Source organism: Talpa occidentalis, unplaced genomic scaffold (assembly GCF_014898055.3).
Source record: "Talpa occidentalis isolate TD23 unplaced genomic scaffold, MPIMG_talOcc4v2.1 talOcc4.2, whole genome shotgun sequence".
NCBI lineage: Eukaryota > Metazoa > Chordata > Mammalia > Eulipotyphla > Talpidae > Talpa > Talpa occidentalis.
The window spans coordinates 72290608-72316702 of record NW_023602073.1 but is presented as its reverse complement, the minus strand read 5'-3'; the positions used below and the strand labels follow the sequence as shown (position 1 = coordinate 72316702).

The 26095-nt window shown below is 42.5% G+C and overlaps 1 protein-coding gene across 4 annotated transcripts in view; it reads right to left on the bottom strand.

The window, feature by feature from the left end:
* Positions 1-4154: 4154 nt before the first annotated feature.
* Positions 4155-26095, bottom strand: part of PAQR8 (progestin and adipoQ receptor family member 8) — a 35881-nt gene continuing 13940 nt past the window's right edge. For 2 of the 4 annotated variants that reach the window (XM_037519861.2, XM_054698861.1), the window contains exons 2-3: positions 19766-19908; positions 4155-8309 (exon numbers count right to left, since the gene is read on the bottom strand). In XM_037519861.2, the coding sequence (XP_037375758.1) occupies positions 7219-8283 (1065 nt within the window). In that variant the 5' untranslated portion in view covers positions 8284-8309; positions 19766-19908 and the 3' untranslated portion in view covers positions 4155-7218. The remainder of the gene's footprint in view (positions 8310-19765; positions 19909-26095) is intronic. The other 2 variants (XM_054698862.1, XM_037519860.2) reach the window with 1 other exon arrangement.

The following is a 26095-nucleotide window of genomic DNA, read 5'->3' as shown; positions in this document are numbered from 1 at the left end:
CCCTCTCACTTGTAAAATGGGACAATAATAGCATCTACCCCCCTAGGGTTGTGAGGGTTAAATGAAAGAATCTGAGAAAAAAACTCAGCTAAAGACTTGGCAAGGATTGAGCACTAGAGAATGTAAATTGTTAATATTATTATTTCTAGTTTATAGACTCTGTTCTGGATGTTTCATTGCATTTCTATCCAGAGGATTACCGAGAGTACAAACCATTGTCAGTAGAACAAGGAAACATTTAAAGCCTGTCTGGGAAGTGGAGGTCACATTCCAGGCCCTGAAACAGGCTCTTTGAGGAGATTCTGACAAAAGTCCTGCTAGTAGGAGCCTATGTTCCCAGAAACACACTCCAGGGGACCAGGCCCACAAATAATCACTTCGCCATAATCTCCTTTATCTAGACTGCAGAAAGCAGAATTCACTCTATTTTCTAACGGTAGAGTAATGTGTAAATAGTAGTCAGTTTCTATAGGTAAACAGCTACCCTGAATTACCTTGGGTAGAATTCTTCCCTATCATGCTCCTTCCTGAAATCATAGTAAAAGCCAAAGTCCTTACAAAGTCTCTTATGAACTGGATTCATCTCAGTTCTTGCTGGCCTCCTGCTATTCCTGTCAGTGCTCTAACCCTAGGGCCTTTGCACTTCCGTCCTCTGCCTGAGAAGCAGTTGGCTCCCTCACCTCTTTCTGTGGTCCTCTTCCCTGATCCTGTTCAAAATTGTACTCCACTTACCCCAGGGTTATCCTTCTTCCTTCCTCTCATCTCTCCTTAGCACCATCACCTTCCAACCTGTTGCATGATTTATTTGGTTCAACTTTTGTCTCCTTCTGCTTCACTCTACCCCAAAATATAAGCTCCCTACAGGCATGGATTTGTTTCTTCCATTGCTGTGCCCTGGTACCTAGAACAGGACCTGGTACCTAGTAGCATTTAGTGTTTGTGGAGTGACTATTGATGAATCCACATACTCACCTGTTCAACAGGCTGGGCCTTGTCTCCAGTGAAGTTCTTTCTAGAAGAGTACTGAGGAGTTGATTCAGAAGCATTTCACAAAATTCTTTCAACAAGAGATAATGGATCATTGGCTTGTTCAAGAGCTCATATCTCAACCACAGCATCAAATTACCTACATAATGTAATGTCAGAAATGGAGTCTAATGTTAACTATGTCAGCATTCCTGTAAATGGAGCCAAAGACTATTGGTTTTGTATTTTATAGAATGAAAGTATCAGCTTGCCTAAAATGTTTGGTTCCCAGAGTTTGGTTTTTCAGGAAGTTTTATATGATCCTGCTAACTTACCTAGCACTGATAACATTTTGACATAACTTTTTTCCACTAGAGGGATTAATTTTAGTGTTGGGTTCACAGACAATCCTTTCCCTCTATTTTCATGCATGTCCTTTAATACACATATATAACTTGAAAGTGAATAATAATAACTTTTTATTAACTTTCTCTTTTATTTGTTTTTTTTTAAGATTTATTTATCTAGACAAGAACCAGGGTACAGGCCAGCTGTGCAGGAGGGTGAGAGGATTCACCGGAGACAGAGCAGGGAACAGAACAGGCAGACTGACTGAAACACATTGCCAAGGGGAGCAGCGGGAGAGACAAGAGAGGTCTGCTTCGCCACGTGGAATTCTTGCCGGCTGGCCAGGATCGAACCCCCGCTGCAGAGGCTGCAGACGGCGACACATTGCGGCATTCAACCACCTGCGCCACCAGGGGAGGCCCTTATTAACTTTCTACTAAGTCTGCATAGCTCTTCTATAAGACAGAAAAACGTTTTAAAAAAAAATCGCGTTGTTAAAATCTGTGGGAGAGCCAACTGTTTGAAGAACTGACAATCCCAGACACAAGGGAGCTTGTATCATCCTCAAAATAACCAATAATAGATGAGGTTCTCATTCAAGGATTCAAAGGTATTTTCAAGCAGGAGCAACTAGACAGTGAGATTTGAATTTATAATCTAGGCCACTAAAGGACCCAGCCAGTGGACCTTTTAGGCTTTTGAGAAGATCTTGAGGCACCAAGAATGCTTTGGCACCCAGGGAAATGGTGTATAGTCATTTTGACCCAAAAGGAAATGCTACAACCCTGACTGCTCACGAGGTAGTTGGGATCAAAAGTTAAAATGGGGTTAGGCCGAAGTTTACACACTGTAAAATGCTTTACAGTGCACAGGACTCTGCAAATATTTGGTGTTGATGTTTCTGATTAGGTGGATCCTGAATTTACCTGAAGGAACAGGAGTTTGAGTGCAAATATTACAACTAGTTGTGTGACTGCACCACACTCCACTCTTAGTGTGATTTCTAGTTTAATGGATATCTTTTTGGCTTTTACCCCATGTGATTACTTAGAAGCTGAAATGGATACTGAAGGTTTTATTTATTTTTATTTTTTTTCAAAGATTTATTTATGCATACAAGTGCTGGGGTGCAGGCCAGGAGTGTGGGGTGGGGGTGAGAGGATTCACCAGAGACAGAGTGGGGAGCAGAACCGGCAGATTGACCAAAATACACTGCTGAGGGGAGCAGTAGGCGAGCCAGGAGAGGTCTGCTGCGCCATGTGGGTGGCTCCCTGGCTGGGGATCGAACTGGGGCTGCAGCAGCTATGGAGAGCTTTATAAGTTGCGTCTTAACCCCTTCGCTATCAAGGAGGCCTGATACTGAAGGTTTTAGAAAGCATAAAACAGGATGAAATCCGAGGTGTTCTTCTGTAGCCTTTGAATTGGTTAAGGCTCCTAGAGTCTAACAATGAATATCTCTTTCCACAAGAATCATGATGGGTAAGAAAAGCCCTAAACTTAGACGTGGCTCTCAAGTTTTCAGTATTGTTTAAATGAATTCTTTTAAATACAATACTTTTCCTTCCATATTACTTTCATGAGAATCCCCTAAGGGAAAGGTGGTTGTTTTTTCTATAGGAGGTAGCCAGAGGGCAGCAAGCAGATCCTGAACAAATCAGAACAAATCAGATCCAACTGAACAAATCAGAAGACTGTACTCTCTTGGAACCCAGCATCTCTTCCGGCTTCTCTCAGTGTCAAAGAAACCCAAGTTGGAATGGAAACAACCAGAGGGCAGTGAGTAGGCTGGAGACACAGCAGGAGTAACGAGGAAGGCTGAGGAGGTCATTGGGGCAATCTCGCTATTGGAAGAAATGTCTCTAGTCTCTTGGGGAGAAGAGAGACAGCTCAGTCCTTTAGAAAACATGCTGGCCCAAGGCAGGTCCCAGCTCCTGTGGGTCTGGTCATCCGGCCATCGGGCTGTGATTGGGAACAAGACCATGGTCAGGGTGGAAAAATGCTGGTCCCCATTTAGTCGCCTCCGGCTGTCCCCATCAGGGCTCCTGAGCTTTCCTCACTATGGTGTCTCTAGCACCAGTGTGGATCCTGCTACAAACAGGAGCTCGTAAAAACAGCTGAAGCAATCACTGAAGAGGTTAAACTATTAACAGTGACAAAACAAACATTTGCAAACTGCCTAGGGCCTGTGCTGGCACTCCGGTTCCTTTGGGTAAGAGGATATCTATAATTCTACCTCTGGAGGCTCCAGTCAGAGAAATGCTGTTTTCTTGGTTACTGTGAAGTACAATCGCCTGAAGGGGGAGTTGCCTCTAGTTAGCTTTCCCCCCCAGGTATTTTAACCAAATATGCTACAAAATCCTTTGACAGGTTCCACATTTCACAGCATGTGCACTACAGTACCTGTTAGGTTGCAATTAAAGTGTAATTAATAATTTTTGATTTCAGTAAAGGTAGCCCAAGGTTTCAAAAGTTTGAACTCTCTAACACTACTGCCCATAAAATTAGAAATATTTATTCAGTTAGATTGAAGTCTTCAGAGAAATCAACTCCATAGCTTTCTTTTGGACAATGTAATCTGCATAAAAGTAGGGATTTGGGGGTATGTGTTTGTGTGTGTATGTATATATTTCAGGGACTTGGGTATGGAGATTGGGGGTGGGTGGGTTTTATTTCTTCAAGATTTTATATGTTCTTACTCCTAGGTGGATGTCAAGTGTCCTGACACCTTCCTCCTGGCCAGGTTTGTCTGGATTAAAACTTTTCTTTAAGATGGGTCTTTCAAAGTTTGTCCTTGTTGAGGGCCTTGTCAAAGATAATTATAGACAGTACAACAATTCATATACAAAATCTGTTTAATGATCATTCATATAAGTAGATTTATATAAACAGAAAATAGTTCCATTTGTCAAGCAATCAAGCAAAACACTAGGATCAACACAATTAGTAGACTGAGGCCATGCCTTGTTCTGAGTAAAACTTGAGTGCCATCTGGAGGACTTACTTGAAACTACAGTGCAGCAACAGAAGAACCGAACCCTAAGCTTTAAGGTACAGTTTGTGAACAGGTGGGCAACAGAGGCAGGAACAATCTTTATTTCATGGCCTGGGTTCCTACTGTTTTCAGTAGAGGATTGAGAATAGTTATTGAGTAAGGTTCTTTCAGCTGAGTCGGGACTGAAACCCTAACATCTGAAAAGCATTAACATTAGCTGTTAAGTAAATACAAGTCAGGAAGTACTAGGAATGAGGAAAAGAGGGCAGATATGCCCCCAATTTGTTGTGTCCTGCTGTCTCCCCTCCGCTCCCCTGAGTAGGGCCACACACAACTCCATCAGAATTTTCATTCACAAAATGTAAATGATTGATACTTTAGTTTTTTGTAGAGCCATTTACATTTTAGTAGGTTGAAAGATGTCAAATGTGGGCTGTGATGGAGTAAGACAACCATCTTCTTTATGAAATACTTTTTAATTTATTCCTCTTAAATAACCTAGATCTGACATTACCAAGACCCCATTAATTTACATATCTTAAAAGGAGTATTTAACCCCTCAAGAATCTCAGTAGTTAAAAGACATCTGGGTTTTGTTTATATATATTTCTAATGAGATACTGGTATTTTTAATGAGAAAGTCTCCAATCTTAATGCTTCTCAAATATCTCTGGTGAAGAACCTTTTTTTTTTTTTTTAAATTCCAATCACTTCTGGGACCAATATCTAAAAGTTTAGTCTCTCTGCACTATTGCACCACAGATTGCGGGCACTGTGCAACCAGCCCTGGTCCCTGCATTGCATCTAAACATCACTGCTCTACTTTCTCTTTGCCTCTCAAAACAACAACAACCTGCTTTTGGCTTTAAGATCTCTGTCCATCAGACCACTAGTTATATTCAAGATGTAAGATCTTGACTTACATTATCCTTCCCACTTTTAAAAGAATATATCCTGAATCCACCATTACAAACATTTCAAACACTTTCTAGTCTGCCTTTGAAACTTGCAATGTACATGCACAGCTCTTTCATTCTCTTGTTTATTTCGATGCAGTTCAGTTTTGCTTACTTTATGTGCCATGAATTTGGCCTGGAGACCAGAAGCTTGTGTAAGACACTTGAGTAGTACAGACGTTCAGGGATTTTAGGAGTCACATTAGAAATCCATCCAGGAAAACTGACAAGACATGCTTTCTCGATATAAAGATTATAGGAAAACTTTTGTTAAATAGCATTTTCTAGGATTGGGGGAATATAATTTGAAAAAGTCGTGTGACAGATATGCAATGGTACTCTAGTTTTCTGAAGTGTCTTTATCTACTGGTTGGAAACCGAATTCTTTTTTCCTATCCCATAATCCAAAACTGAAATTTTCACATGGCCACATAGTAAGTGTTCAGACATTACCATTTATAAGGCACAAAATCTACACATCTCTCAAAGAAAGAAAAAAAAAGATTTGAAGACAAGACGGTAATCTAGTAATAGCGTTCATCAAATCAGAGTGAAAGCAAACTACTTCCCTTTTTAGTAATTAGGGATTTTATACTGATAGGAAATGTAGCCTCTGCGGAGAAGGCTTCCATGACCCTACTGTCAACACAGCCTCCTTCACTGGATTAGTGCAGAAGCCGGTCCTCAGACGAGCTGTGTGGGCAGAACACATCAGTCACAAACTCCCTCCTCTATAGAAGCTGCTGGCCGGCGGGCGATGTTCCAAATGGAGCTTTTTGGCTCCAGTTCACCTTCTGACCCAAAGACGACTTCAGGGATGTCCTGCAGTGAGCACACAGGCACACTTGTTATGGGACTTGACTATTTTGAGGTTTCTGCTCTAAGTTGAGACCCAGCTGTCTATCTGAGGGCCCTGAACCAGGTACCTTTGTGGGTCCTGCATGGGGCAGCATGGACCTTGGGTTCCTCTGAAAGAATCATGTTCCCAGAAGGACTCGTAGAACTAATTCACTTTACCAGTAGCTCTTGAACACGCTGGTCCAAATTTGGAAAACATTCCCCGGAGCAAGCTCCATGTCTCCCGGCCTGTAAGGCAGCTCTAACAGACTTCTAGTCAGCCTGCATCCTGTGCATTTTATATCCACTGGTCTGAAAAAGAAGGGTGGCTTGACACCAACAGCATCTGTGTTTGGCTGGGCCTCCTGCCGGCTCTTGGCACTGTATTTTCTGATATAATTTCTATTGGTTTAGGAGAGAACTTTCCTGAATGTTCACATGAATCCAAGCATTTTCTGGAAGTGTAGCTGCTTCATAGTCCGCTAGAGTACCATGCAAGGTACAGGTAGGAGAAAAGAGCATTTCAAACAGGCAGATGTCATTCTGAGAATAGGTCAGTGTTAAGAGTGGGTTAAGAGGAGGGACCAGAAATCAAATGAACTGAGTTGTCCATCTAAGGGCTTCACAGAATCATTTTGAAGATTCTGACTTCTCCACCCTGGCAACCTGAAGTCCAAATGAAATCAGGTCATTGGGTCAAATAGTCAATTACCAAATACCAGCAGATTAAGAAGATGGTTATTCCAATACAGTGTGGACCAGCCACCTACTTATTTTCCAGTCCAATTTCATTGTCCCTCAGCTCTAGGACTTGTCCCAGAGACCACGGTCAGAATTCTATGAAATTTTCAGGTGTGAAGATGGTTGTCTTTTACTCAGTGTTCTGTGAAAGGCTCCTTCCTTTCCTGTGCCTTGTAAGGCTAGGATGACAGAGAAAAGGAATACTCCTTTTATTAATGACAATTATAAAAACTCACGAATCCTTTAGGATTTCCAGTGCTGCAGGCATAGCAGATCCTTGGAAATATGTAGTAATTTAAGCCAACTCTTGAAAACAAAAAGTCAATTCCTATTCTTATATTGAGTTTTCCCCTCGACACCTCACCTCACCTGCCAGCCTCAAGAATCCTTCTTGGTCAGTCTGACTTTGACTTTGTGCCTCAGGAGGGCGGCAGTGGCTGCACTGCAGGCGGCCAGGAAGAAGAAGGAGAGACAAGCTGCATAGACAGACAGGGGACCGTGGCGCTGCAGGAAGATCTCCTGGCGCCCTTGATAGTCCAGGAGAATGGCCTCCAGCTGGGAGAGCGTGCACACTGACAGGAAGGCATGGAAGATCTGATGCCCGTGGCCCACAATGTCGCAGGAACCTGGAAAGTACTTCTCAGGAACCGGACAGGAGAAGAAGTAGGCGCTGACCAGGAAGAAGAGGATCTGGAGGGTGTGGTACCAGGCTGCCTGCTCCTGGCAGCCAGCCAGGTGGCACAGGGCCACACGGTGAGCCACGGGGCTGATGTCTAGGACAAAGGCCAGCCCTGCTGGCACCACCTGACAGATCTTTCTCATGACTGGGTAAGGCCTCCGGTAACGGTACTTGGCATAGCAACAGCCAGCACAAGATAACCAGCCACAGAAGGCAGCAGCTGGCAAGAAGAAAAGCCAAAACCGCTCATACCAGGCCTGGTCAGAGCTGTAGAAGTAGTGGGCCAAGGCACTGCCATACTGGTAAATACTCACACCAACATAGTCCACAAAGTAGAAAGTGTAGTGGGAGAGCTCTGACTTGGACTGCAGCAAGTGGGCCAGAAGGCTACAGGTGAGGTAAGTGATGGAGGACAAGATAAAGAGGAGCAAGGGCAGGGAGTGGGTAGAGGCCCAAGGTAAGGGCTGGGCCTCAGCAAAAGCCCAGAATCGCAGGAGGACGGCCAGAGCAGCCAGCAAGTGGGTCCAGACGTTGACCACCTCATTGTGTTTCTGAAAAAGACTGAAGAAGTAGTAGCGCCACTCGTGTCCCGTGGGGCGGTAGCCAGTGTGGATATAAGGCTCCCGGAAGAGCTGGGGCACGTCTGTCTCGGGGACGGTGCATGGCATTTTGGGGAGCCCATCCTCCAGGATCTTGGGCAGGCGCCGCAGCTGCTGCCCACTGACAGATAGGGTGCTCAGGCGTTCCAAGATGGCGGTCGTCATGGCTGTGCAGCACAGGGGGATGCAACCTAAGGGTAAGAGAGTAAAATCAGCAAAAATCCATTGAGAGGGGCACTGAACTAAGGTAGTGAAGGTACTATGGACTTCCCTAATGGATGTGGCTTTTTAGTGCAGTGGAGCAGGCAGGAAACTGCAGAGAGCTTCTTGGAGCCTCAGGCTCACCTGTAGTAGCAGACTGAGATGCCTTACTGCCCTGACGTTCTGAATTTGTCTCTGCTCCCCGCCACATTGTGAGGCAAAGTCACATCCTGTAAAATGCGGGTGTTACCCACCCTGTTTCAGTGATACTTCGAAGGCTACTTTGAAGGGGTCTGGGGTTTTCTAGACATTATTAAAATACATTACTAGACACTAATATTATGAAGTATTATACTGAAATATGAAAATTATAAATATTAATACAAGTGATTAACCTACTTTTTCTTTTTTAGCACGTAATCGTACATTGTCCACTAATTTCACTGGTAACTTGACCATCTGAAATAAGGAATAGTAACTTGAACCACAAAGTAAAGATAGACAAATTAGGTCGGTAAAGATCAGTGCATATTTTAATAGTTAAACAAAATTAAAATGTGGCCTAAATTTATCATAAAATTTAATTGCAAAGGTGTGCTTTGTTTATAAATTGTGCTCTGGAAAGCAAGTAATTGTGGACTTGTCTGTCTTGGATAGCTAAATTTGTGCTTAATTAATTTCAGGCCTCAAAACCACTTAACTTACACTGGCAATTTCTAGTTGGCACATGAGCCAGATGAAGACAGTAATTATTTCAAAAAATATTTTGTAAAAAATCTGCAAATTTTTATGTGGGTGAAGAAATGGACATTCAGCCTAACTACTGTTACCTCCCCCTGCCCCACCAAATTCCTCTCCTGAGAAAAGTTTAAAACCTGGTTTATCTAAATGGCCTCCTTCCCTCAAAGCCCTTCAGCTAGGAGAGATATAGCAAGTTCTTCTCCAGGCACTGCTAGTTTTAATGAAGGAAATGTAATTGGTAATCGTCCTATTCATACTGTAGCAGGATCTTTCTTACCACCAACCCGTAGATTAGACTTTTTGTTAGAAAAGTAGAAATAAGCAGAATTAAATTCTAACCAACCTTTTTCCCCCTTCCTTCTCCCAAGTTCTCTCCCTGATACTAACTAAAGCATTTTTCTTCAAGGGCAAGCATCAGCTTGTTCTTAAGTGCTGTTAATCCCAAAGGAAAAACCCCAACCCGCCCGCCCCGGAAGATAAACACTTATAGATAACCCTGGCGCCTCCTCATATGTCTCCGCTGCCCCATAGAATCACAGCACTCCCACAATTCAGGGAACCAGCTTTTAGAGTGTTAGCCCTTCAAATCCTTGCTGGCCACCTCGAATAAACTCCTCTGTGAAAAGACATTCTAGTGGTTCAGAGTTTGACTTTCTGGGCAGCTAGCAAAAGAAGTGGTTTGGTCATTTACAGTACTTCTTAATCAATATGGCAAGAGAAAATATGTCTAATCAGGTCTAAAATGTAGGCTATGTAAATTAATAAGATGTGAAAAAAGCTTAGAGAGACCTGGAATCAAGCTCACTTTTGGCCACTTACTGGGCAACCCTGGGCAAGAAACCTTTCTTTATCTACAAAATGGGAGTAATAACATTACATATCTGAAGGGCTGCTGTGATGGTTAAATGAGACTATAACAAATAAAGTGCTTAACACTCTGCCTGTCCAAGATAGGTGTCCAGTAAATGCTAAGTACTGCTGCTCCGTTTATCACTACCAGTTAGACTCTGTGCGAGGGCTCCAGAGCCCCAGAAGCTATGCTCTCTGCCTTCAAGGAGGTCAGAGGCCACTGTGGACTCAGACAAGTAGGAAATCATGACCAACATGGTGTGACTGCTCCACTGGAGGTGAACACTGGCTTAGGGGTCTCTGCAAATACAACCAAGTAGAAGGCAGGAGCGGGTTGGGTGTGCAGTCTTCTCTGAGTAACCCATGAACTGAGTCTTCAAAAAAATAAAAGGTCAGAACTCTCAAGAGAAGATGAGGAGAGCAAGGCCAAAGAAATTATGCCCAGATAGGACTGGGAAAGTCTGGAACGCCTGAGAAGCCCTGCGTGGTTCATAGTATGGTGCTGATGCCAGAGACGGGAACCCTGGCCCGGAGGCCACCAACAACCTGGTCTTTGTCACCTGAGAGACAGGGCTAGCAATAAAGAGAAGCTGCCTCACGGCCTGATGAAGGACTATATGACATAATGCCTGCAATGTGTTTATAAATAAGTGCTTTGTTCCAAGCCACAACATTTGTCTTTCTGAGACAACTGCTGGTGGGAGAGGCCAGGAAGGTTTAGGTGTGGAGATGTGTGCCCCGCCGTGCCTGTACCCACATCTTCAGGGGCCCCTGTAACCCTACATCATGCCACTTGTTTAACCAGCACTGACCTGGTCCCCTAGCAGAAATAGACCTCAATAGGAATAACAGACACCAGAAGAAACTTAGCAAGGATTATGGAGGCAGTCAGAAAGGCGGAGAGTGGGAGAGTGGGAGAGTGGGAGGGAGAAAGAAAATGGTCAACAAAATACCTTAATTAATTAAAAAAAAAAAAAAAGCAAAAGCAAAGCAGTGATTCTGAGTTCAGCCAGCAGAGGGGACTTAGCACCTAGGAGTCAAGTTCTGGATGGAGACTCCTCCAACTGATGTGGGTGACACTTGGTGATGGAGCACGCATAGCATGGTAAGGAAGAGGGACTGGGGATTTGGGAACAGGTTGGGGTACACTGGCTCTAGGATCAGGTGGACCGACTGGGTGGCAGGGCCCAGCATCTAGGATGACTTTTCAGGTTGTTTTGTTCTTGTTGACTGCAAAGCACATAATCTGGGGAAGCTGGGCTTGCTGGAGCTCTGGGGAATTAAAGGGCTCTGTTCTTTGGACATAGACAACTACTGTCTCTTGTGACAAGGGAACCAGAGGAAAGTATCCTTCTGATTTGTGGCTGGGAGAAAGAGAAGTCAGTCACTGTGAACATAAAGTGTGAAAGAAGATCAGTCCCCAGTAGCACCCCCCGTTCCCCCCTGTATTGTTGTCTAAGATTATGGGTGCCATCGCTTCAGAGTACCCACAACTGTCAGAGACCTTTTGCACCCAGAATTAAATAACATATAACTGCACAATTTCTGCTCATCTTTGTAGCCTCTAAAATATGGTGCCTATGTTGCTAGTAAATAGGATTAAAATGACTTGGGAGTCCTGATTCCAAAGCCCTTTGTATTTCCAGTACAAGGTAAGGGTCAATCAGGCTCTCCACACCTCCCTCAATAAATGTCTTGGGACAGCTGTGGGTGAGGCGTGGAAGACCTCCTAGAGACAGAATGGAGGCCAGTCGTGTCTGCAGACAGACTGGGCTGTGAATGACCTGGAGTGTGCCACCCTCCCAGAGGAGCAAGGCTAATCAAAGCTGTGATGCCCCCCACAGCCATGTGGAGAGTAGGGTCTCCATTCTAATTGGAAGCAGTGGGGTAAACTGCTCCCAAGGGGAGGGCCTTCTGATTTTGAGAATGGATGAATATGAGGGTCAGCATGAACTTTTAGGTGAGGGGTGATGGAATAGCTAAAGATTCCTCTTCAGTCTTCTATCATGAAGCACTGGAGCCCTGGTCTCTATTTGCTTCAGCCTCAGCCCTGCATGCTCCCTGCCAACGGTGTACCCCAGCCTCTGAGTCCTGCTTCCTCAGATCCCAAAGGAACACCAGATTTTCTGGAAGTATGTGCTGTGGTTTTAGCCACTAGGAGCTGCTCAACCAACACTGACAGGCCCTCCTCAGGGGGACTGCCAACTCAGGCCTCATCCAGAGCTCAAGCCTTCTGCTTCTTACCCTGATCCCAACTGCTCAACTTCAAATAAAGTGAAAAGTCTGACAAATAAATAAAATAAAATAAAATATAAAATAAAGGTACCTAGTACAATAGCAGCTTCTTATAAATAGACAGCACAACTGTATTTTCTAAAGCCTAAAGCCTTGGGTTTTGCTTGTCAAATTGTTGGAATCAAGTAGAGCAGAGACCTGGGAGGCATCTGTTGGTTCTCAGGTAGAAAAGGCATATCATGATGCCACTTACTGTCAGTCTCCAGAAGACGCCCCATCTACAGAGGTCTGACCCAACCACTTCCTCTGGCCTTGCAGCACCTACCCATCCTCATGGTTTCATGCTGATAAGTCCTTTTCAGAAAATTATTTCTACTCTCCTACTCATCAAAAAATAAATGAGGGAGAGGTTTATAAAACTAAGCAGAGATGTACAATACAAAAGATTTTATTTATTTATTTTTTTTGGTGGGACCCTTGCCGGCGGCCGGGGGAAGGAACCAGCGCTGCAGAGGCTTTGGGCAGCCTCTCAGCCAAGTGCTCAACCGCTGCGCCACCAGGGGAGGCCCACAATACAAAAGATTTTAACTTCAAAGGAAAAGGTATATAGGAGAAAAAAAGCCTAGCAGAATCATTGTTCTCCTTGAAAAAAGGAAGTCTCCTTTTCCCCAAGATTTTTAAAAGGCAGCATAGCAGACTCAGGGTCTCCTTAATAGCCCCACCCTTCCAAGGGTGTATCCTGACACCCATAGAGGGGCCTGTAGTTCCAGGGACTCAGCCACCAGGGCCTCCAACACAGGATATGACCTTTAGCGATATGTTGCAAAGATGTAGGTTCTCTATCTGTCAATTAAAAAGAGACTTAAATTTCCTTTTGGAAGTTCATAGTCATGAAAAACCTAAACTAGTAGTCAGAAAGAGGGCTTATTTCTTTGCCCTTTTCTTAGCTCCTTCTGCTTCCCCTGCCATAAAATTCTCCCTTAGTCCAAAGACAGGCACCATGGCCACAGCAGTGGTGAGGAGTTGTCATTCTTTTACCATTAACTTCAGAGGCACTGTCTGGTGGGAGTTTGACCACCCCCCAGATAGGCCTTACATTTGCCAAACCAGTGCATCCAGAAATAGACTTCAAAGGGCCAGCTGTAAAGTTTAAAAATATGTTTTTGACAAAAGCACATATTGGCATCATGATGGTGGTGCAGGCACACACCTCCCAACATTCCAGGTGGCTGCTCTGGGTTAGGGTTAGGCCCCTCCCTCTTGCCTGGCCCCTGTCACCACGCACTCCTCTATCCTCTGACCAAGAGGTGCAGGGGTGCATTGGTGAAGGAAATTCTATGGGGTCTACACCTGGGGTGGGGTGGGGGAAGCAAATATTGTTTAAAAATGAACAATGATGTAAACAATAAATAATTTAAAAAAATAGAATGGGTTCCTTTGTGCAGGGTCTATGCCAACCCTGTGATAGCTGAAATGTAGATCTTCCTTCAGAGTCTCAGGAACTGGATAAGCTCAAGACTTAATAGTTTTGATCAACCAGAAAACTTTCAGAGCGAGGATTGTCTGTCAACAATATGCCAGGCCACGAAGTAAACAACTCACAAGTAAAGTTAAACTTTACGAATCAACAGCCAACACCCTAAGACTGTACCTAATCAAGTGTTAAATAGAGTGGAATCCAAACGGGTGTTTCCAGAGCAGGGCAGGCCTGGGGAAAACAGGGCTTGTTGGACTAGAAGGCTGGACAGTACTTAGACAAGTGAGGGGGTCAGTTGCAGGACATTCCAGGAAAGGAGAAGATGTGAGCTTAGGAATGGTATGGCTTTTCAAGGGGTTGTTAGGAAGGAATGAGAAAGCAAGGGGGGTAGGTACCTTAGAGAAAGGAGTTTAGAACTGATGTTGCAGAAGGAAACAGGAGTTCATTTTTATCCTTGAAGCTTTTAGCTTGTTCAATCCTTATCTCACCTAATCACTGACTGGTGCCTCCTCTCTCAGCTCACATGGCACTTCCCTTCCTGGCCTTGCCTGTCTTCTTTTCCTTGACCACCATATCAACTGAGGTGTTGGGGTCCTATTGTCTGCCCCCTCCTCCACATCCATAGTACTTCTCACATGGGTACTTCTCTCATTCCCTCAACTTCAGCAAGGACCTGTATCAGATGATTCCCAAACATTCGTCTTTGGCCAGATCTTTCCTGAGGTTTGATTCAGATATTGCAACTGCTCTAGTGCCTATGGGATGTCCAAATGATCATCTCATGGGCACTTCAAACACATCTCCAAACTTGGCCCAGGCTTGACCCTTCCTCTACATCCAATCAGTCCTCAAGACCTATTGATTTTATCTCGACATTTCTGGAATCCATTCATCCTTCCACGTCTACAGCTCTCCCTTCATTCAGGCCTTCCAAATAAACTTACGTTGATGATGAAATAGCAATTTCACAACTGACCTTTCTTTTTCAAGGGATGGTTCCCTTGCCTCACCCCCCAAACCCTCATTTTCTGCTCCAAACCACTTTGATAATTCAAAAATGGGAATCTGATAACTATTGTCCTCCTCAAAATCTTTTAACAAGCTCACCATTGTTTATTTACAGCACTGACCCTGTGCCCTCAACATGCAAACAGGTCCTTCGTCGACCTTCCAGTCCCAGCCCCCTCTCCCAGGGCCCATGTCCCCTGTGACTCCTGTGTGCTTCTGCACATGGTGACAACCTCAGTACCCTCTGGCACAGCAACTCCAGCTCATCAACACCCTGCCCAGCAGCCGGCTCTGCCAAGAAGCCTTTCCTAACCCCCAGGCTGGGATTAGGGTTCTCCCCAGCTCCCTTTCCCCCGGCCTCACCTCCCCAGTGTGCCTCTCTCCTGGCACCACAATCACTGGTTCACTTGCTCACTTTCCCATCCTAGGCCAGTTCCTTTGGGGGCAGACACTGTGTCATGCCATGTCGATATGGTATGTAGTATATAGAACAATTTTACATCTAATAATTATTTAGTGAATAAATAGTTCTTTAGGCCCAGAAGAATGGCACCAGCTTTTTTCTGTTCTGCAAAGTTGAGGGTATAAAGAATGGTTTGGGAGGTCTGGTTGTTAATATTTGCTCTCTAGCCAATCAGCTGTGGGCCCATGCCCAAGAAAGTCAACTATTCAGTGTCACTTTCCCCCATAATTAAGGATAGGTGGGAGAAGGTGATTTTCTGTCTCTCTACCTCTCAGGAAAAAAGAGAATAAATAACAATAAAATGTGCAAGAGTTGAATAGTACTTTAAAGAAGCAAAACATGCATATTAAAGTACTAATAATATTTGAACTAAGAACTCACAAAAGAGTTATATTTTAGTTATGTGTGTGTATACATATTCTACCTTGTAATTGCTTTAATCAATCCTTGAAAACCAAAAAGAAATTTTGGTTACATTTTTAGGAATCTCATATCGCTCCAGCTGCTTTATAAAGAGATTTAATTAAATAATTATAATGGAATTGAAAGTTCTATTTATTGCATATGATAGTTTCACCAAGAATTCTATTCATATTTATAAGTGTCACAAAATGTTACACTATGTCTTGGATTATTAGGGGTCCAGTCTTAAAGTTTTACCACAGACGTTTCTTTAAAACTAGTTTTATATCTGAAGTTTGCTATTTAAATAAAAATTAAAATCTCCATATTTGGGAAATTGAAATAATGTCATTTTATCTGGAGGCTAAACAAAAGCCCTCCAAAGCAAGAGTGTTCCCTGATTTATAATAAGGACCCCATATGAACTGACCACATACTTGGAATAGCCTGGAAAAGCACTCCATGAAGAATTAGTTTTACTACTAACTATGGGGTTTTAGACAATCACTCAACCTCTATGCCTCTGTCCTTGTCCATAAAATGGGAGTATAACCTCTTCAAGTTATAACACTGTAACATTCCACAGTTCATCTGGACTGTGTTTTGCTTTGTGTTGAAGATCAAGCAGTGTGCTGCAATCACCCACAGAGCCTGTGACATCACCTCACATCACACCTCATCTCACACAGATGGCAGGAAGCTGATTCCATCAAAGAGGGCAGGAGAAATGCTTCCAGAATCCACAGACCCCCTGCCTTACAAATTACTACAGAACCATAAACAGCTGAGAAGAAACAGCTGCCAAATGCCAGCTTGGTGCCATATATAAGGCCTGGAACGGCATTCAGCAGCGGTGGTCTGGCCAGAGACAGAGATGGGGTTGCAAGCAGCCCCAGACGTCGCAGAGCTGCAGAGTCCTCCAAGAGCGACTGCTGGGCCCACATGGATCTTCGTGGCCACATCTGCCAAGTACCACATCACTGTTTATAAAGTCATATTTTAAAGAGTGGCGCTACTAGCAGAATCCTAGAATTAGCAGAGATAATTTTAATGTGGATTCATATTTATCAACAGTCAATGCATAATATCCTTTTCCATATTTAAGAAAATGGAACAAACATAAATAGCATCCAACTACCCAAAAATGGGAGATCTGATTTAATAAATTGATAAATCTATACAATAGAATACTACATACCTATTAAAATACTTACATAGATATATTTGCATTTATTGTTATAGAAAGATACATATAATATAATATATAATATATAATATATAATATAATAATATATATGGGTGTTCCACTCTTTTCACCACCATAGTCTCCCTTGCACTTAAAATAGTGATTGTCTAGCACACAGTAGGTGCTTACAAAAATTAGCTAAAAAAGTGAATGAAAGACATTGTCACAAGGAGGAAGCAAATGAAAAGTACATGCCTCATACTTGTTATACAGTAGGATTTATGGGGTAATTTTACTTTTCCTCAGGAGCAGATACTATTGTTAAAATACTTTTTAAACTGTGAGCATGTACTACCTTATAATTGGAAAATAAAGTTATTGCTTTTCTACTAATGGGAATATTTGACATAAATATGAAAAATGGGTAAAACATGATTAATTAGGACAGTGGATATGAACATATCTTCCTTCGCCCCCCCCCCAAAAAAAATTCCAGCATATGAAGGGATACATACTATTTGCATTATTCTGTGGATCTTGTATTCAACTGGTTAGGATATCATATTAATAAAATCATTATTAAGAATAACCTAGCTATATTTTCCATTATGTAAGCTGGTGGTTATAGGGAAGATGAAGGGGAAAAAATTATGTCACAGCTACTATTAAGGGAGCAATCATGTTCTCTTAGATTGGGAAAGGCAGTATACACGATATCGTCAAAAGATTTTTCCCACAGCACATAAGCCCAAATGACCTTACCTATGTGGGTAACCCGTGTAGCTGAGCCCTGCCTACCCTATAACATATGCCATAAATGTGCCACCATATATGCAACCCTGGCTCAGGGACCTCTCCACCTGACCCTCCCTCGGCAGCTCCCCATCATACTGATAGGGGGAGAAAAAACAGGCTTAATTTGCTGCCCTGTCCTGGGGAACATGGACGGAGCATCACTCTTCCGTCTGTCTTTTCCTCTTTCTCCAGCTGGAATGCCTTAACTGGGATTCCTGAATTTCCTTTCTTGTCCCTTCCTATACCCTCTACACCTCAGCTAATCTCCTTGCTATTTCATGTGCAGATACTATTTTACAGACACAGACTTCCTCTTCTACTGCAGTAAGTAGAATCTTGTTTAATCAGAGTGGGAGCATTTGGAGGGGCTGGGAACAGTTTAGAAGACACATTGAGTAGTCTAAGGTCAATCAACAGGCAGCTGGGTGTGCCGATTATTTTTCTTCAGAGATTTCTTGTTTGGGTAAAGGTAAGCGCTGCTGTCTGCAATGCTTGTTAATTAAAGCCTAGGGACAGGCGTCTCCCTGGACTTTCCATAAGCATGTTAACTATCATCTTTGTTAGATGTGGTTTGCCTGCAGTCACGCAGACTCTCAGCCTAATCTAACCTCTTGCTTGCAGGAAGCTTCATCTATGAGCAAACCTGCTGGGACCTGGGCCAGCCCAGGTGAAGCCTGAAGAGGGCTGCAGATTTCTACTGGCAGGAAGTCAACCTTGGAAATGTACTTTCCATAGCAGAAGAATCTGATGACAAATTAAACCCGGGCTGGAGCACTCGGGAGGCATGCAGTGCTTTCTAGCCAGGAAACGTTAACCTTTTGCAGCTGATACTGTGCACTCCTCTGGTAGTGTGGAGATCTGGCCCTTCCTTTGTGCCCAAGAATGCAGCAAGTCACTTCATCCTCAGTTTCTCTTTAGATACCCTCCAGGCCTCATTTCAAGGCCATGAAGGCTACTCCAGGTCATCCTGCTTGCTTTTCTCCATGAACACTTACTTATTCCACACGTTTGGGTAAGCAGAATATCTGGATTTGCACACTATTTCACTGCTGTGTGTCTGGAGATTTCGATCTCCTCTGTCTGCTGGGCCGCAAGCTACCTGGGACAGGAACACTGACTTACCTCCTTTGTTTCTCCTATCAGCGACTATCAGAGTAAATGTGCCCCAGAATGCATCAATGGATAATTGTTCAAAGGCTAAGGGAAAGAAGACTCTCCTCTACACCACTTTGCTTCTGAGAGTGAATGAAGCCAGCAAGAGCTGATAATGACAATGTGAGGTATTTTTCAAAAGAAAACGTTTAGTTGGTTGTTGTTTGTGTTGTTCACCTACTTGGTAGGTATCCATAACAATACTTGAGTGCTAACTGGATTTCCAACCACCAGCTCCCATTGGGTCTATCTCCTCCTACAATTGGTACTTTTGTGCCCAATAATGCCTAAGGAAAGATACAGGAAATAGAGGCCAGGCAGAAAAAACTAAAGTAAAATAACACCAGAGCAGGAGTTAGGAGACCTAGTTTTTTTTTCTTGTTGCATAGAAAGAGGCAGAACAGACTGTCCTGGTTCCCTGATCAAGCTACACGCTTTGTCTCGCCAGTGTTCATGGCACCCCTCTATGTCTGGCAAAGCTACTTCTCTCCAATCCCTGCTCAGCTATAACCTCCTCTGTGAGGTCTGGCAACAGTTCCAAGCAGAATTAATCATATTCTGTCATATTCTCTTAGCATTATGTTGTAAATGGTTGTACATTAAATTGTGAAATTCATTGAGTTGCATAAAGTTACTCGAGACATTAAATAAATTCATTTTTTGTTTATTTTACTTGATTGCGAGAATAAATGAGGCACAGAGTAACCTAGCTGAAGCCCTACAACAATCATCTCAAAAGTCTAAGCAGACCCCATTGCTTCTGACTTCTGTGACCCAAGAGCCCAGTCACCTACGGCTCAGAAAAAGAAAGCCCATCAAGGGGCCTCCCTGATGCTGCAAGGGATTAAGCACAGGACTGTGAAGATATCTGCAGCCTCTGCAGCACAAGTTCGATCCCCGGCTGGCCAGGGAGTTACCCACATGGCGCAGCAGACATCTCCTGCCTCACCCGCTGTTCCCCTCAGCAGTATATGTCAGTCAGTCTGCCTGTTCTGTTCCCTACTCTGGTGAATCCTCTCACCCCCCACACCTCTGGCCTGTACCCCAGTTCTTGTATGCATAAGTAAAAAAATCTTAAAAAAAAAGAAAGTCCATCAAACATGAATGGAAAAGGAGCAGCTAGATGAGAAGTGGGTACCTGTCTGCCTCTGAGTTGATGATGGATTAGGAATCCTGGCCCATCCTGAGCATGTTATCCAGCCTCTTCTCCCAGGACAGTCTACTAAGGGGAACCCTGAAGAGTCCTCTTCACTTCCCAGTGTGGTGTTTTTTTTTTTTCCCCTACAATTGAAGTAGTATTTTAGTCAGTAGCTTATCTGGTTAAAAAGCATTAGTTATTCCATAGAGGAGCTTCATTTGAAAAGTTAATTATCCAATTGAGACGAATAACTTTAAAGCATAACTGGCTTTTATCTCCATTACATTAGAACTTGTCTTGCCTGCAAATTCTACAAAGGTAGCGACTATCTATCGCTCAGGCTTCCTTGAGCTCTAAGATCTCAGATTTGAAAGTCTTCCCTTCTGGTCACACCACCCCTGACTTCTGTGTCCTTTCCTCCCACCTGCGAGCACACTTGGAGCGCCTCAGAAACTCCAGCTCCAGCTTTTTTTCTCTTAGTCCACCTGAATCATTTGGCCCCGCTGCCATCCCAACAGAAACTGGGCCCAGTACCAGCCATTTCATTTCTATCCCCACTAGGACTCCCCTCCCTCCATTCCTTTCCTGGGTCAACCTGTTAGGGTCACCCCGTCTACACCTGTCTGCTCTCTCTTCCTCCCCAGGTGCTGTGTACTGTGACAGTGAGTCACAATGCAAGTAAGATCACTAGGAATTTAGACCTTTGAACCTCAACCTCAGACACTGTATGCATCCTGCTTTAAGCAGTGTTTAAACCAAACTTCTGATGTACGTAGGTCTGTGACCAATCTCCCAGTCAATATACCTTGAAATCAAACTGAAATTTCTTTTTTCTCTTCCTTCCCTCAAATCTCAGCCATCTAATCTTTTTATTTTTTCAGTTGTGGCCTAGCTAGACCTTAGTCCTTCTTTTCACTTCCCCTGCAGGCCTTTAAACTGCCCCAGCTACACTACGGTGATACCCTCTTAACTAACTTTGCATCCTCCAACCTCTGGCCTCAGTTCCCTCTTATTTCATTTGGCTAAAATTCAACTCTGACGCTGATAAACTGCAAAGTCGCTGGCAGCCAGCTCTCCTCACTGCCAGCTAAGACTCACAAGCCTGGGCCCTCATGCGCATCTTCAACATCACCCAGTGCGGGTTTTCATGCAGAACAAATAGAACACGTCAGGGCACACCCCGTATCAAGGATAAGTAGAGTCATGAAATTCCTGGTTCCTAAAATAAAATCTATTGCTTACCACGGGTCATGATAAAGTTTGAAAACCACTGATCTACACCATTTGCTATTATTAACCATGTCCTGTGACTTTCATTTTGAAATTATAATACCTCAAGAGTACAGAAAAGTATGAAGGATAATATAATAAATAATTGTCAGCTCTTAACATGTCATATTTCTGATTTTAAAATATATGCATGCATGTATGTCCATGTGACATGTATATGAATGCATGTCATGTGTGTATGCATGCATATCTCCAGGGCTATAAAACAGAAACAGCAGCCCGCTAAGTCTACCCATTCCTCTCCCTCCCTCTCCAGCACCATTCACATTACACTGAATTTGGCAATTTTTGTATCCATTAATCTTTTCACATGAAAACATTATGACACTGTAAAATTAGATAACTACATGTAATGATATAATAAAGACATCAAGAAATCAAATATCCATTAACAACATGTATGTTTTGGATATTTTTAACCTTTATATAAATTTTGCACTTAACATTCTGTAGCCTTCTCTCTTTCATTTAATATGTTTAATGTTTTTTCCACATTCGGATGTGATTCCCTACTTGCTTCTCCACTGAAGATTTTTCAAATACCATGACTTATTTGTTCATCCTTCTGAGCTTTATAAGCAGTGCACCATCCCAACCCAGACACATAGGTTGTTTCCAGTTATTTGCTATGACAAACAAAGGCAGCTGTGCAGTTCCTACACGTCTTCTTGGGCACATGCCCAGATGGGGATTCCTCTCCAGGTTTTTGTCAAAGTTATTCCTTTACCTGGAATGGCCTCTTTTCTAGGTCAACCTCCTGAAAACCTTGTCCATACCTGAAGGGACCTCTCGGATGTTAATTCTATGCTTTCCACTGCACCCAGTCAAAGCTGTATGTCTGTCTGTCCTCCTGCAACCTGCAGTTGTACCATTTAAAGGATACCATCACCTCTAGCTCCAACCTGAAGTTGTTTGGGTACTTTTTTTATATCTCTAGCAGATCCAAAGCTTATTAAGGGCAATTACTGTGTCACATGACATAAACCAATTCTTGTTGCCATCAGTACAGACAGGATTTATAGAAGGAATCTGTTCCTCCTCCCATTACCTAGTCCCCACGATTTTAGCAATTATTGAACAACTTTACAGTTGGGGAGAAAGTCACAAGCGGGATGTGCATTTTGAATGGCTGCTGGTGTGACTTCAGGATCCCTGGCCAGGGGACAGGATTATGGAGGTACAGAGGTGCCTGTCTACCCATCTATATTCATCTCCCCTTCAAGTTCAGTGGGGTGGGGCTGGGGGCTTGGTGAGAGACTTCTTCCTAATTCCAATGTAGAGATTCATGTTCATTATGTGATATGTATTTTTCATTAGACAAGGGAAAAGTTAAAACATGAGATGTTGAAAAATCAGTTTTTGAAAAGCCTCCAAAGCTGTAAACCTCTTTCAATTTTTTTTTTTTGTGAGGACAAAGAATTGGCTTAAATGATGGCAAGTTGATACCTGTTTATACCAGCCTATAAATTAGTAATAAAACATGCCCGGGTCACAGGATTTTTATAAGCAGCTCACCATTCCATGCCATATGATCTACCAGATAGAGAATAACTGAATAAGTACTCCCGAGCAGCCCTCCCTCGTTATGGGTTGACAGAAAGTTCAGCCTGAGTCCTGAGAAACCTAGTCATATGATGGAGTTTGAAATGCACATTGGAAATGGACTAAACAACAAGAAGAAAGCTTAGGAATAACTACAAAATCAAAGTGCTGTTGCCTCTAACTTACCAAGTTTGATTTTAGAAAGGACCAAGGATAAGAACCATATCTCTGTACTGTAACAGAATCAAGTCTCACATGACATCTGATTATACTCTGTGCCAGTGTTACCTGAGTGCCTGGATCGGTTTTCCAATTGAGTTGAAATGCTCAGTATCCTCAGTTTCTGCCTCAGCTGCCCAGGGATGTCAATTTCACAGATATATATCACTTGATCACTGCCTGGGCACTGCCATACACCACCTTTGGGTCCGGAAAGATTTAGATCTCGGTAATAGTTGCCAAGAGACAGCTCCTTCCAGTCTGCTCAAACCTCATCTTCTCCAGGTGGTTTCCCCACCACCCTGTTGACTCAATCCCACCTTTGCACTTCCCAGCACCCTAGAGCTCCTTTATTCTGCTCTACTTTTTGTTTCTGGTAGGCTTTTCACCTTGTGGCTTATATTATTTTCTTTCTCAAAATTTTTTCAATTGTACAAAATCCACCCAATATAAAGTTTACTATCATAACCATTATTAAAGGTAGAGTTTAGGGTCACCCTGGTGGCACAGGGGTTAAAGTCTTAGCTCTATCAAGTTATTGCCAGCCACTGCAGCATGAGTTCAATCCCCAGCGAGGGAGATAACCCACACAGTGCAGCAGACCTCTCCTGTCTCACCCACTGCACCCCTCAGCAGTGTATTTCAGTAGATCTGCCTGTTCTGCTCCCCACTCTGTCTCTGGTGACCCTTTTGCCTCCCACACTCTGGCCTGCACCCCAGTTCTTGTATTCATAAATAAATAAATAATAATCTAAAAAAAATAAACGTACAGTTTAGTCGCATTAAGGACATTTCCATTGCTGTGCAACCAATCTCCATCTTGCAAAACTGGAGCTCAAAACCTATTAAACAATTCCTATTTCCCTCTGTTCCAGTCTCTGGGAAACACCCTTCTACTTTCTGTCTCTATGAATTTGACCTACTTTCAATTCTTATGTGTATATACTCAGAAATGGAATTACTAGGTCATAGGTAATTCTAGTTTGTAATTTTTTGAGGAACTGCCACACTGCTTTCCATAATGGCTGCACCATTTGTATACCCACCAATAATGCACAGGAGTTACAATTGCTCCTTGTTAGCACATTTATAATTTTTAATTGTAGCCATCTTGGGTGTGAGGTTAATATATTATTCTTTTTTATTTGTTTATTGTCTTACATACCTACTCACACTGCTGGCCCAGAATGTAAGTCCCATTAGCAGAGGGATCTTTGTCTAGTTTGTTCACTAATGCACCTACAACAGTATTTGGCATACAGTAAATGCTCAGCAAAATCCATTATAAGAATGAATAAATGGATAGATGAAAGAAAGACATACTGAAAGCACACTGGCATTTAATTTCCTTTTTTCTATGTTAAAATCTCTAGCTGGCTTTGATCATTACATACACATACACACACACATTACCTTTATCCAAGCTACTCAGGACCCTTTGAAAGCAATTATCCCTTTGACAAATATTTACTGAATGTTCACTGTGTGCCATAATTATGTTTTATATTGTTCAGATAGAAATTCTGAAGCACATAGAATTTAGGTGGGGTTTTGGTTTTTTTTTTTTGAGTTCACAAGAACTCTTTAAGAAAGTCAAGGAGATAATCTGTAGTACACAGAAAACTTAGTTATTATCTGGAATAGGATATATCCAATGCCTATTTGATATCTCTCCTTGGCTGTAACAAAGACACTTGAAAAAGAGCCAAAAGAGAATTGAGCTTCTTTTGCTTCTGTCCCATCTGCCTTGCTTCTATCTCAGCAAATGGCAGCACCAAGGTGTTAACATCAGAGATATAGTTTTCCTTCACCTTAATCTGGTATTTTTCATTATCCTGTTGCCAATAATAGTTATTATAAGGACTTAACAAATACTGAATGCTTGTTCTATGATGTGAAGAGAAGTTTCAAGTTCTTTGCACATTACTCCTCATAACTCTATGAAATGAAGTACAGATAAGGAAACAGACCAATGCCTTTGTCCAAAGTCACCTAGCTAGGAAGTGGTAGAGAGTATGTACCAAAGAACTTTATTTCAGTGGCCACGCCCTGAACATCTACGCTTTTCACAAAATGCTTTGTTTCAACATCACTTATTGAAAATCATTCTAACATGCATTTTCCTAAGTGTGTAATTGCATATAATTTTGATAATTCAGTGCTGTCAAGTCCTTCATTGCCCTCTGGATATTAGTGATCTCTATGCAGCTTGGAAGATGGAAGCACCAATGGTCAAAAGATTGAATGGTTTCTATAAGAGGTCTAGGGACTTACTTGGAAGTAAAATTAAAATTGCAATAGGACTTTACTTTGCTGCATTTTTTTTCCAAAGTAGAGTATGTCAGTTACAATTGGTTTAATTGAAGACTTTGATTTATTGAAGCTATACTGTACTAAATACTCTGTCATTAATATCAACAATGCACATCCATTATAAACACCATTGTAAGACAGACAACTTTCTCTTTTTTGAGGTTGTATTGATCTTGGAGACAAAGTGATTTGGAAGGCAGAAGATTCAAATCCTACTCTCATCAAATTAAATGAATCCCATTCTTAAACCACAATCCTTCTGGCACCAGCAGTACCATCTGTAAACTGAGAATAATAAAGGCAGGCAACTCGAGATATCTGAATATAGTTCAATATGTATACATATATATAGGTATAAGTCTAGGACAAGATGACCGTAAGTCCAGAAAGTGTCATCTCCAATTTTAAAGCTCATTCAGTGTCTAATAACCAATATTATATGTTTGCCATCAAGTTAACATTCAAATAAGATGTTTCAAAATAAGATGACTTTGTAGCCAAAGGGGTATTTTTTAAAGTCCCCAGGGTGCCTTGAGAAAACAAAAGATGCAGCACCAGCCAGCAGCAATTCCAGCAAGTTTCACAGATCATATGGTCCTTGGAAGAGACAAGCACTTATTGTTACCAGAAAAGTCAAGGTCAGTACTTGTAGTTTCATTTTCATTGTGCCTGTGCCCCCTTCCACAAAGAACAGTAGTATGTACTGAGAAGTTGCCATTATTCCCCATCTTGCTATTTCAGCCTTATCAGCCTCTCACCCCCAGAGAATTCAATTACTTTGGGCATTCCCAAAAAACAGCTAATTAGGTTTTTGATCTCTTTTTACAGGACATCGAAATAGAGTAAGTAAAGAAATATAGCAAGTCAGAAGCAATTTCAGCCTAAGTATGAATTTTATATAAGCATTGATAAATAAATGTGCACAATTAAGAAAGAGGGCTCTAAATTTAACCCAATTTAAAAAAA